Source organism: Microtus ochrogaster, linkage group LG5 (assembly GCF_000317375.1).
Source record: "Microtus ochrogaster isolate Prairie Vole_2 linkage group LG5, MicOch1.0, whole genome shotgun sequence".
Taxonomy (NCBI): domain Eukaryota; kingdom Metazoa; phylum Chordata; class Mammalia; order Rodentia; family Cricetidae; genus Microtus; species Microtus ochrogaster.
Genome location: NC_022031.1, coordinates 39,093,892 through 39,106,934, shown reverse-complemented (window position 1 = coordinate 39,106,934; position 13,043 = coordinate 39,093,892). Strand labels below are relative to the sequence as shown.

At 47.6% G+C, this 13,043-nt stretch overlaps 1 protein-coding gene across 1 annotated transcript in view; it reads right to left on the bottom strand.

The window, feature by feature from the left end:
* Positions 1-3,058: 3,058 nt before the first annotated feature.
* Positions 3,059-13,043, bottom strand: part of Reck (reversion inducing cysteine rich protein with kazal motifs) — a 66,882-nt gene continuing 56,897 nt past the window's right edge. The window contains exons 16-22 of the mRNA XM_026786606.1: positions 12,987-13,039; positions 12,350-12,521; positions 10,047-10,239; positions 8,750-8,960; positions 7,251-7,324; positions 5,272-5,427; positions 3,059-4,526 (exon numbers count right to left, since the gene is read on the bottom strand). Of these exons, the coding sequence (XP_026642407.1) occupies positions 4,308-4,526; positions 5,272-5,427; positions 7,251-7,324; positions 8,750-8,960; positions 10,047-10,239; positions 12,350-12,521; positions 12,987-13,039 (1,078 nt within the window). The 3' untranslated portion in view covers positions 3,059-4,307. The remainder of the gene's footprint in view (positions 4,527-5,271; positions 5,428-7,250; positions 7,325-8,749; positions 8,961-10,046; positions 10,240-12,349; positions 12,522-12,986; positions 13,040-13,043) is intronic.

Sequence of the window (13,043 nt, the reverse complement as noted above, 5' to 3'; positions counted from 1 at the left end):
AAAAAAAAAAAAAAAAGAATTCTCAATTGTCTTATCAAATCTGCCAACAATGTCAGTGAACAGAGAACACAGACAGTGAACAGCCTGGCTGAGGGTAGCTGCAGCTGCTTGTGAGTAGTTGTGAGCTGAGAGCAGCAGCCTGAGGAGAGGGGTATAGGGGAAAACTCATAAACCATGGTGGAGAGAGAGAGAGAGAGAGAGAGAGAGAGAGAGAGAGAGAGAGAGAGAGAGGAGTCAGCTGTCTGAAAAACACATGTGAAATTGTGCAGAAGAAGCACACGTGGTAGGGCCTTTCTGAAGGCAGAGCCAGTCGGCCAAAGACAGGTAAGTCCTGTGGCATTTGGAGTCAGGTGCCTGTGGAGTTTGGGTCTGTGAAGTTTGTTGCAGAGAAGCTACAACAACAAATCCCAAACTCGCTTAGAGTCTTAAGGAAGAAAAGAGAAGAACCTGGCCAGCTGGGTGGTGACTCCAGCAGGAGCTCTGCTTGCAGCTCTGGCCTGTGCCCATGGCTGCAAAGCCACAAGCAAGCAGTTGGTTCTACTGGGTCTTCATAATAAAAGTCCGAAGTCAGATGTAGGGGAAAATGCTGGGATATTAGAGAGACGAAGGATCAAGCCATAGTCACTTTACCTACTCAACTTTTTGGTGTAAAAGAGACTGAGCTCCTGTCTCCTCCTGCTTTATCACTTCCGGTCTGTCTGTACAGACCTCCATACCTCTGTGGTGAGCTAGTGGCTAGCTTAGCCCTCTGATCTTCAGGCAAGCTTTATTTGTACAAACAAGCTATCACCACATTGTGTGTGTGTGGGGTGTGTGTGTGCCACAATGTGCACGCCACAGCACATGTGCAGAGGCCAGAGCACAACTCTGCAGTGATGGTTGTTCTTTCACTTTTATGTGGTTTCCAGGAATTGACCTTAGGTAGTCAGGTTTGAGCGGCAAGTGCCTTTACCTACTTAGCCATCTTACCAGCCAAAGAATATAATTTTTTAATCTATGATTTGTTGAATCCATGGATGCGGAACCTGTAGATATAGTGGGTTGATTATAGTTAATCTTCTAAAGAAGGTAAAATCTACCTCATTAATTTAATGAATATCATTTACAAATATAAACATTAGAATTTTAAGTAAATATCACAAATTATATCTAGCTGTGTATGAATGGAATAATTCAACATGACCAAACGAAAACTAAGGAATAAAGATGATATAATAACAAGAAATATCTTTACATATACATTTCCTGGATCCCACCTGGTAGAGAGAGAACTAACTCACACAAGCTGTCCTTTCCACGTGTGAGGTAGGGCATATTCACACCCAAACATACAGACATACAAAATATATATGTGTAAAAATTGCATTTATAAAAAAATGCGAGCAGGTTCTTCTGACCTTCCTGCCTTCACCTCCCAGGCACTTGTAACTGGGACTGGATTTTCTGAAACAGGAGAGAGCCCTGAGGACTGAAGTGAGGCTGTGGAATAAGAGGCGATGTGTGGAGTCCACGTCTTGTCTGGAAATGGAAGTGCACACAGCGAAGCCAGAATGGCCACTTCCTTCTTGGGAAGAAGAAAATAAAAGTGTTCTCATATCAAGACTCTAGTAAGTAGAAGCTGCAGATGCTGGGTATTGAAGTGTGGTTTGTGGCCAAAGCAAGAGCCCTTTGCCATTTAACTTACCCCCACTGCCATGTTTGGCTTGGCTTTGGCAGTGCTGCAGCTCCTGGACTAAGTCAATTATGGCCTTGCTCCCCTCGGCCAGTAACTAGTCTAGCGTGGAAGTCTGACCTCATCTTGGCCACAGAAACAATGGATGGATGTGGAGAAATTTCTGATAAGTAGTTCTTATCCATAAAGCCATAGGTGATGAAAGGAGTCACTGTGGCCCACTGCCTTTCTTCATGTGCAGAACACTGAAGGTCTACAGACATGGCTGCATCACTCATGTTAGAGATGGAACACAGGTCTTTCTCTCAGGCACCCTGTCTTCCTCCTGCAAGTAAACTCCAGGGCCCAGGAATCTCTACCTCAGCTTAGTCCTTTGCCTGTAGACATCAAGATCACCGCTGGGGCAGGGGAGAGGGACTTTCAGCAAGAGCTGCACTTGCTTGGGTGCTGGGAAGCCACTATGATTTAGCACAAGGCAGTTAGGATGTCCACTCTTGCATCAGGGCCTTGGAGGACATTAACCCCCAAGCTAACCTGTTTCTACCACCATTTGGGGGTTCTTGTGATTACAACCCCAGAACAGGACCAACTTCAGATCTCTCATTCAGACATTCCCTCACCCCAACCCAACCACTGACTGCCTTCCCAGGCCATAGTATTCCTGCTTCCCTAATACAAACCAGTCAGACCTGGCTCTTGTTCTCTTCTCATGAGGGAAGACCTCGGTGGTAAACTGCATTAATCAAGGTACTCATCAGCCCTCCCCACGACACATACGGCACCACAGAAATACTTTACATCCCCAACTAAAATTTCTGCTCAGGAGCAGTCACGTGACTTGTTCTGGCCACTAAACTGCAGGCAGAAATGACTGGGACTTGTGAGTAGAGACTTGAGGGCAGTTCATGGTTCTGTCTCTTCTCCCGTCAGTGAGGACACAGGGATGGGAGCTGGGGTATAGACGGTGTGAGGAGAACTACAGCCGATGCAGTGGATGAGTGACAAACATGGCGGGGGTCACATACTTAGCCTAAGTAGCTGAGGTTAGCTCATCATGAGTTGCTCCGTCCCCACACTTCACCCTGGAGCTGGAACATGAGGCCAATGGAACAGACCTGCCTATCAGTTTCTGTCCCGGAACGTCTGAAGCTGGAGTTTGCTCCTAATTCTACCATGGCCTGCCCTCTGGATGTGCTGGGTGTTCAGTACAATTGTTCCACTCCCCCAGAGGACTTGGCTTGGGATGATGTCACTCCAGAACTTCCCACTGTACAGTAAAGACACAACTCACTTGAGGGTGAGAAACAGTTTCAATCTGAATGTCCACATTACCTGGAAATACACATGATCATATAAAATTACTTTTATTAAAATAGAGAAGCTTTCTAGCATATTGCTGAATACTATATATAGTATATTACAATATACTATATATAGAATATATATACAATATAGTCTAGTATGTTGAAGACATTAGACAGAAATAGGCAATTGCAACAGAGGCTACATTAACATCAGCACTGAGGTCCTCTGAAAGCTTTAAGTGCCTACTTTTCAAAAACATTTTGGTATAATAAGCATATTGCTGTATTTCAGAGGGTACATGTAACACTGAAAAATACTTCATGTAAAAATCTAAGTTCAGGTGCATACAAACAAGAAGTATTACATTAATAGCTTATTTCAAACTGTGAAACATTCAAAGTATCCAATTCCTTAGACAACATGCAAACATTTTAATACTTAGCCTGACATTTTAAATATACAAACCACATTCTTTATAATTCTATATAAAAAGAAAGTCAGACAGACATTTATCCATACTGTGCACACCACAAAAAGCAAATGTGTCTTCATGAACGGAAAGTATAGGGCTAACACATATGATTGTCATTTTACAAATATGGCTATTCACCTTCTTCATAATAAAATTAAGAAATCATGTACTATTTACATGAACTACTAATTATCTTACTTTTTGGCAATTATATAGCAGCAGCAGTTGGTTTAAAGTCTCTGAACTTGGTGAGTACTGACGAGTGGCTAATATAAAACTGCATGACACAAGATACCTGGATGAGTGGGGCTGCCCCATTCACAGGCACAAACTGGCAATGACTGAGAGGACCACCTGCAAGACAGGTGCGTGAGTGCTACCTGGTTGCCTTTGCTAAGCACATTAGAGTCCTGCCTTAACTTTCCATGGAATCAGCCTGTGATCATGTCAAAGAAGCTCTCTCCCTTCCGTACCGTCCCAGAAGTGGCTTTCCACTGAACCCTCAGCTTCTAGACACAGAGACAAGCACAGCACAGCCTCAACCCTTACAGGACACGAAAAGGGGGCCTCCTTCCATAAAGTGACCGTCTCATTGACCAGTGACGGTAACTTTCCTTTGGAGAAGCGGACTCATCTATTGAGCAAAATGTAAACTGTAACCCTGCGGCCCACCAGCAAGAGATTTCCATTATACTGGGGGAGCCTAGTTTATCATTTCAGAATCAAGGCAAAACCCCTAACATTGGCAGAAAAAAAAATACTGTGTAGGGCTAAGAGGTGACACGTGCTCTTGCTCGGCCACCAGCTAGCAGTCCTGACGTCTTTCACAAGGTGGGACGGCCGAGTCAAGGCAGGCAGTCAGGGACGACTCCAGAGCAAGTACACAGTGAGGCCCAGGCTAAAGAGGAGCAGGGAGGGGCAGGGAGACCTGCCCCCAGCAGCAGAGGATGGAAGGCTTCTGGAGACCTGCACCTGGGAAATGATAAGGGCAGAGAGGGGGACATGGGACGCCAGAGTGGGGCTGTCAGAGTTGATGAGGGACTCGATTTTCTCTGCTTCCTTATTGCAGGCCTCAATCTGCAAGAGAAAGATCCTTTCACTAGAAAACCTCAGAAAAGGTCCAGTCAGGCAAATTCCATGCACATGTCAAAAGGAGAATGACCACAGAGACAGCTTCTTTTCTTTCTGCCTTTACCGTGCAGTTAGGTTAAGTCCAGGCCTTAACTTACTACAACATGTAAGGGCATTAATGGAAATCAGAAACTGCATGTCCACTACCCCAGTCAGTCAACAATTTTTGGTTTTGCACAGTGCTATAGCATCCACTGCCTAACTCTAGAGACAGTGACCAGTTAGACACAGCCATAGGGATGCTTTCACTGTAGCTCTACAGCAGGGGATGGAGACAGGGCTGGGATGAGGCAGATGGAACTGCTCCCATTCACCCTTCCCATGAGTCCTCACTACTTTTACTGAAACTTGGGCCTACAGAGTGAGGTTCCAGGGCACCCTGATCTGAGAGGAAGAAGGACTTAGGGCCCTGGAGACTGCCTCTGATGGATCCTCCTCCAGAGAGACAGGAGGCTTTGGCTACTCCTCAGGCCTTGGCTGCCTCATTTGCACAAGGGTGGGGTGGACTTAGTGTACCTAGCCTCAGGCCCCAGAACAGACGCGGCCACAGAGGCTGCCTTGCTCTTTCCAAAGTGCTCCCGTTTCCTCACTCTCGGTCCTCTCCCAGCCCTGCTTTGGGTGCCCCCACCCTCACTGTAAGTTCACCAACTCTAGATGGACAAATGGCTGCAGAATGTGCGCCGAGCCCCACCTGCAAAGCTTTTGGAGAGTGGTCGACAGGAATAATCAGGATCACAATTTCTGATTCGATGCTCAGGTATCCAAACACATCACACTGTGGGACAGACACGTGCATGCGGATCTTCTGAAGAATCTCCAGAACTGTTACTGGCTTCTTGTTGGTCACCTAGGAGACATTTCCAGGACCTGAAGAGGAACCCTCTTGCTGCCTAGGCTACTCCGTCTGCTTCAGCTGCATCTGGAGAGGCTCTTTGACCAGAGCTTGGCACCAAGTTCGGCTCTGCTGGTCAGAATCCTGCCACCTAGTTTCCAGTGAATGGGGTTTGGGCTGTCTACAGAGGTGTGCAGCCAAAATTAACCCCCACCAGAAGTACTCTGGTTTGAGCAGGGTGATGGAGGAAGGTCATTGGTTAATTAAATAAAGAAGCTGCTTGCCCTGATAGGTTAAAACAGGAGGGAGGAGTAAACAGAGCAGAATGCTGGGAGGAAGAGGAAGTGAGGTCAGACTCCACAGCTCTGCTCTCGGGAGCAGATGCCTCAGAGAGACGCCATGCTCCCCGCTCCTGGGAAGATACACTCCCGGTAAGACCGGTGCTCACTAAGACCGGTGCTCACAGATTATTAGAGATGGGTTGATCGGGATATCAGAATTAGCCAGTAAGGGCTAGAGCTAAAGGGCCAAGCGGTGATTAAATGAACACAGTGTCCGTGTAATTATTTCGGGTAGAGCTAGCCATGTGGGCAGCCGGGTGCCGGGACGCAGCCCGCCGCTCCTATTTCTACAGCAGGGTCTTGCTGTATAGACCAGGCTAGCTTTAAACTCATAATCCTCTTGCCTCAGCCTTGCTAGCTCCGAGGTAATCCTGTACCAGCATACGCAGCTCAGAAATGCTGTTTATTTATTTAGGCTCTTTCTGTGTTTGAAATAGGATCCTAAGTAACTGATGACAGACTTGAATTCTCTCTATGCTAGTGGTGGTAGTAGCGCACATCTTTAATCCCAGCACCTGGGAGGCAGAGAATCTCTGTGAGCTCGAGGCAGCCAGGACTACATGGGTAAAACCTGTCTCAAAAAAATTCAAAAAAATTAATTATTTGTAGGTATATCTTGTATGGGTACATGTGCATGTGTGCTGGTACCACAGAGGCTGGAGCTACAGGTGGCCGTGAGCTGCCTGACGTGGGTGCTGGGAACTGAGTCTGAGTCTTCAGAAGGGGCAGAAGTGCTCTGCATGAGCGCTGCACCATGGAGCCATCTTCTTGTTCTTCTAAGACAAGGTCTTTCATTGGCTAGGAGCTTGCCGAGGACCTGGGTCTCAATCTCAGAATGCACGTGAAAATGTAAGAATTCTGCATGTGGTGGGACACGCTTACAATCTCAGCGCTGAGGAGGCAGAGACAGGAAGACCCGGAGGCCTGCTTGCCAGGCATTCTGGCTGGTGAGAGAGGTCCTGTCTCTAAACACAGGCAGAAGTGACAGAGGAAAACACCCAACTGAGCTGTCTCTCCAGTCCCATAAGCACTTCTCAAAAAGTGCCTGCTCTCAACTGTAGGGAAGCAAAATCCTGTGGAAACAGGTAACAACAGACAGGAAGGGTCCTCTAGGTAGCGGCAAGTTTCTGCCTATTACATTACTAAAGTCTTGGCTCCCAAAAGGGTGCAACAGGGAAAGGGAAAGACAGATAGGGGAGGTAGCTCCTAGGGGGAATGGGTGCTGGGAGGATGATGGGTGCAGAGACCATCTGGATTTCTACTACTGCTGGCCTCTTGGCCGTGATCATGCTCTTTGAGCTGGCAGAGACTTTTCCTAAGAAAGCGCGTGGCAGGGAGGAGCAGAGGTCAGTTACCCTGGGTGTCAACCCTTGTTCTGTTATGATCTGTATGGCCTCAGGTTCTTTATCTATGCACAGGGACAATACATTCTACTCTCCAGGATTCCTGAGTTTAGCAATGTGCTTTCAACAGCACCTGGCATATGGAGCAATTTACCTTAGCAATGGTGTCCAGTTTTACTTTGTCAAATAAAACCCGTAACATCCCAGCACACAATGGGCAACAAGCACCTGTAACAGAAATCACTTTTGTGAGTTCAGAATTAAAGCAAGGAGAATCCAAAATGACTGGTGAGGTGGCCTTCATCTGTTCTTCCTGATGATTTATCTGCAGCTCTGCTCGACACCAGCCCAGGATCTTAAAGCCATCCCTCCATCCTGACACCTCCTCTGGAGGGCAATGCTCAGGGTAAGGAGGCTGAGGGCAACAGCACACCAGACCCACCCGCTTCTCATCTCATGCTCTGGTTCTGCTCAGAAACTTGTGCTGGACCTTCGATGTTCTGTCTGCACAAGGGAGCTTCAGGAGTTCCGAGTGCTTGCTCACTTGAGATTTTCCAAACTACCATAGCAAGGGACGAGACAGTCAGGTCTCATGCCACATTTAACAGAGTTCACCATCTCTTCACTCCATCAGGCAGTTCTGACTTGGCAGTTTGGATCTGCATGGAGCCTTATGTTCCTTCCATGGAATGTGGTCTCCAGGAGGGAACAGGCTTTGTTTGTTAACTGCTGGGTCCCTGGTGCTTAAAAGAATGTCCTGAGCATAGCGGAGGCTCAGCGAATCCTTGGTGAGCTACAGAGGGAGACTTGGAAGACCCAGGGTAGCCTATGTATGCGGGTCTGGAATGAAGGCTCTTCCACTGCCTGTCTCATTGATGAGCATAATTCACTGTCCACTGTCTACAACACTATGCTCACAGCTGTCTGTGTGAACAGAGCCTTCTGGCTGCACAATTAAGTCAACTCTCTTTGCTTCTCTCAATTACAAATGTTTGTGTTCATCAAAACACTTCCACTATCCATTCAACTACTAGTTAATTGTTCCGGTATTTTAAAATAAGTAAACCCAGCATTTAACCCAGTAATACTAATTTTTTTATTTAAATGCTACCTTTCCTACTTATATATTGATGCCTGATGTAAGATTTTGATAGAAAAAAGCTATTGTTTTTTTAATTTTAAAAATAGATCCATTCATTTTATTTCATGTGAATGTTTTGCCTGCATGTATGTATGTGTGCCATGTGTGCACTTGGTGCCAGAGGAGGTCAGAAGAAGACATAGGATCCCCTAGAACTGTAGTACAGATGGCTGTGAGCCACTGTATCGGTGCTAGGATTTGAACCCAAGTCCCTCAGAGGCAGTTCTCCCCTATGCTGTTCTGATGTCACAGAGCAAACACTAAGGCAGTCCATAGCTTTGGAGTTAGTTCAGAATAACTGGCATGTGGGTCTCTTTAACATTTTGTTTTTCTGGACAGGGTCTTATTACTGTACCGCAGGTGCCTATATCTTCCTGTCTCAGCCCCAAGTGCTGGGATTACGACTTTTCCAAGTTTACAGGCTGCTGAACTCTCTTCTCAGGGCTCATGTTCTAGGGGTGGGTCAGCAAATCTTTCTGGCCCCACTCCTGCCCCCAATACCTCCAGCTTACCAGGTGGAATGATGGGGTTGCAGCCTATAGCTGAGAGTGACGGGCACTTCACTGCAGCGCACTCGGCCACAGCACTGTGTTCAGAGAGGACCCCGACAGCCTGGCAGGGCCCATAGTAGTCCACTGCCACACGGTCCGAGTAGGCGGCACACACACTGCTGTAGGTCTCACCATTGTGCCCACAGACAGGCTCGGTGGCTCTGCAGAAGGGCTGAGGAAAGACAAGTAACTCTTAGCCGGGAAACTCCTGTGAGCACAGAGTGACCTCACTGTGGTCAGGAAGGGAAAAGACACAGGTCTAAGTTGTGGGGAGCCTCTAAAGCCCTGGAGGTGGAATTCATAATGGGCTGTCTCAGGTTGGAGAGCCTTTGACACTTGGGTGCTCATTCTGAAACAGAAACAGAGGACCCCTTGCCACTCCCTCCCCCAGATTCTCTTAGTAGTCACGGAGGACTGAATAAGAAGATTGCTCTCTCTCCTGAGTAAACTGGGAACATGGTGACCACGGGAGACGGCTGAAGGGGAGGGGAGAGAAAGGGAGGGGAACAGAGAAAAATGTAGAGCCCAATAAAATCAACTAAAAAAAAGATGGCTCTTCATGCTGGGTGTAGAAAGGGAGGGACGGTAGAGCGATGAGCAGAGCAGATGCACTCTGTACCTATTAGACCTCAGAAACACCCCAGAGCTGAGAAGACTGAGCAAGGATGAAGAGAAGGGGGCGGTCAGAGCAGATGGTGTCTGTAAGCCGGACACCAGCTCCAAGGGGAAACAGTAGCCAGACAAGCTGAAGGGGCTTTCTCTACCATGGATGGAGAGCATGTCCAGTATTAGTGGCTTGCAGGCAAGTGATGCTGGGCCCAAAGACAGGAGTCTCCCAGCAGAGGGGTCAGCAAGAACCAGGAAGGTGGTGAGGGGCTCCAAGGAGGCTGTCCTGGAAGCTAGATTTCACAAGCCTGAAAGACTGAGGTAGGCCTGTGTGAAACAAGTCTTAGAGATTTGCATCCCAATTCAACACAGCGGGAGGTAGAAGATGGAAGTAGGAAGTGGGGGCACAAGTGGGGAGATCACTTTTCTTCCTGATTTGTTTTCTATGGCAGCCCACAAAACTGTGAACAAATGAATGGCAGTGACCAAACCGGGTGCGAAGCCTTAGTCTTCCCCTAGGAGTGACTTGAAGCCAGGGTCCACTTGCTTCTATCCTCCTCCGCAGAGCCACACTACTCCCTTCTCAGCAGAGGACGGCACTCTGTGGTCTGGAAAGGGCATGGCATACGTGGTTTGGCAGCAACTGACATACCTGGCAGGGGCCTCTGTAAGAGAGGCTCTTTCCTCTTTGGTACAGCGTGCAGAGATTGCTGTGCTCCACGTGCTCCGTGTCGCATACAGGATCTCGGATCTGCTCACAGGTGAGCTGTCTGTGCACACACTCATACTGGCTACAGCCAAATGTATCAAAGGTTGTCAGGCAAACTTGCGGTTTTGGCACACATCTGAAAAACGATGAAAGCCAGCCGGTGAAGAGAAGCATGGAGGATTGTGGTGGGGGCAACAGAGTCCTGAATGTGGGTGGCACAGGAAGCCAGGGAGAGAGACAGGGTCAATGGAGTGTACGAAAAGGGCAGTCAGACTAGAACATGGCAGACACACTGCTCAGAGGGAACAAATGGGAACACACGGAGAAGGTGTTCTAACTGGAGCCTGGTGGGTAAGGAGGAAACAAGCAGGCTATGCTGGGGGACCAGCCACAGCCAGGATGTGGAGTGGGGGAGGGGTATGTGGGGAGAGTGGGGTGGTAAGATAGAGGATAAAAGCTGGGGATGTGAGTTCAACAGTGGGTGGGGTCCAGCACTGAGGTCACAGTCAGTAACAACAGATCACTTCCAGATGCTTCAGTTCTTTAGGCAAGGTCTCCTGAAACTTCCTATACTTACCAGGCTGACCTTGAACTCACAAAGATCTGCCTGCCTTCTGAATGTGGGTTTAGAGGAGTACGACACCACACTTGGTGAGGTACCTAATTTTTAGCTTGATTAGCAGGAGTCTATCTTAAGAAAGGCTTCACGTTTCATATTAAAAATTCAGGCTCCTGTGCCTCCTGGATAGGAGGATTGATGCTGGGTGCTTCTGCACTGAGAGGGTACCACAGAAGCAAGTCCTTTCTAGAATGGCACCTGACAACGAAGGTATGAGAGCCAAGGGTATTGGAGAACACTTGGTAATCTAGAGAGAAAAAAACTGTTCAAGTTGAGTATATAGAAACAGAGGGCTGGGGCTGATGCGGGTGCTCAGGGGCAGAAGCACTTGCTGCACAAGCCTGATGGCCTGGCCTTGACCCCAGAGCCCACAGGAAAGACAGCTGTGGCAGCCACACCTGCAGGCCCAGCCCTCCTACAGGCACATGGGAGGTGTGGCAGCACACACACACACACACACACACACACACCCACACACACACACACCTGCAGGCCCAGCCCTCCTACAGACTCATGGGAGGCAGAAACAGGAGGCCTTCCCAGAGCACCTGAAGTACACAATATAGTCGCAGAAGCAATGAGAGAGACCTCATCTCAAACAAGATAGAATAAAAAACCAACTCCTAAAAGTCTCCTGTGGCATGCATGTCCACACTCACAAGCACACACATATACACATATCATACATATATACCATACACACACCAAGAACTTTCTTACAGAAATAAGAGGATCACAGGAAAAATCTGAGGATCTGGGGGACAAATTTAAGTAAAATGATCAAAGTAGTGATAGTCTGTCTTGATTCATGCTGTGTCCTAATGTTTAGAAAAATGTGTGGTGTTTCAGTAGATATCTGAGGGAATATAAACTTTGCTTTAAAAAAAACCCAAACCAAAATTATTGCTTTGAACAGAGAGCACAAACCTGTGGACAAAAAGAAAAGGTGTGATGGCACTGTGCAAATAAGCTTCCTCTCCACACCCCAGGTCCCACACCGGTTCCCTTTCCTAGAGGCAGCCATTCTCAGCTATGCCTTCCTTTTTCTTCAGAGATATTTCACACAGGTAAGAACCTTTGCAGACAGTGATCCAAAGGGAAGGGGGAATGTGTTTTTTTCCTTTTCCTCCTTCCTTCCTTCCTTCCTTCCTTCCTTCCTTCCTTCCTTCCTTCCTTCCTTCCTTCCTTCCTTCCTACCTTCCTTCCTTTTTGTTTTTGGTGCTGGGAACTGAACTCAGAGTCTTACTCATGCTAGGAAAGGGCTCTTCCATTCAGTTACATTCTGAGCCCAATCTGTGCATTGAAAACTGGCTCAGAGGCTGAAGAGCTGGCTCAGTGGTTAGAGACACCTCTTCAGAGGAACCTTGTTCAATTCCCAGCACCCACATGGCAACCCACAAGAGCCTGTAATTCCAGTTCCAGACCTGAAGCCCTCCTCTGGCATCTGAGGGCTCTGTATACACATGATACATAGATCTCCCCAGCTTCAGTGCCCCAAGTGCTGGGACTACACACATGAGCCAGACTGTTTCATCCCCTTTTGCATTCTCATCGTGTGGGGCATGAACAGCAGAGACTTGAGAAGCACTAGTCTTTGGCTGAAGAAAAGCAGTAGCATTTAACTTACCTTTGGCTTTTTGGGCAGGGGTTAGGATTACAGGGATCCTTGGAGACACAAGGTCCAAACTCAAACTGATGGTCTTGGAGACCCACACAGCGGGCGATGCAGGCACTGGGGTAAGTGCGTCCATTCTGTGCACACACTGGGACAAACTGATCGTCACAGTTACAGGGCAGACCTGAAGGGAGGGAACAGACTCAAATGAGCACACACACCCCTTTCTATATGTCTTGATGAAGGCAAACCACTAACAAATCATGTTAATGGAATTGTACATAAACTCAGGAAAAAACAAAAGCAAAACAAGATAAATCTCTCCCACAATCCTTGAACCCTGAAAGTTTTTTTTTTTTTTGACAGGGTCTCACCATGTAGACCAGGTTGGCCTCAAACTCAGAGATCCACCTGTCTCAGCCTCTCCAGTGCTGGGGTCTAAGGTGTGTGCCACCATATCTGGTTCTGATAGAGACTTTAAAGAGAGTTAAGTTCTATATTTATTACAGATAGTTATTTCTCTGCAAGATGGCATTGCTTTTGTCCTTTTCACTGCTACTTAATGGTTGTCTCCAACACTGACCCAGGCAGAGAGAAGGGTGTCTCCAACACTGACCCAGGCAGAGAGAAGGGTGTCTCCAACATTGACCCAGGCAGAGAGATGGGTGTCTCCAACATTGACCCAGGCAGAGAGAAGGGTGTCTCC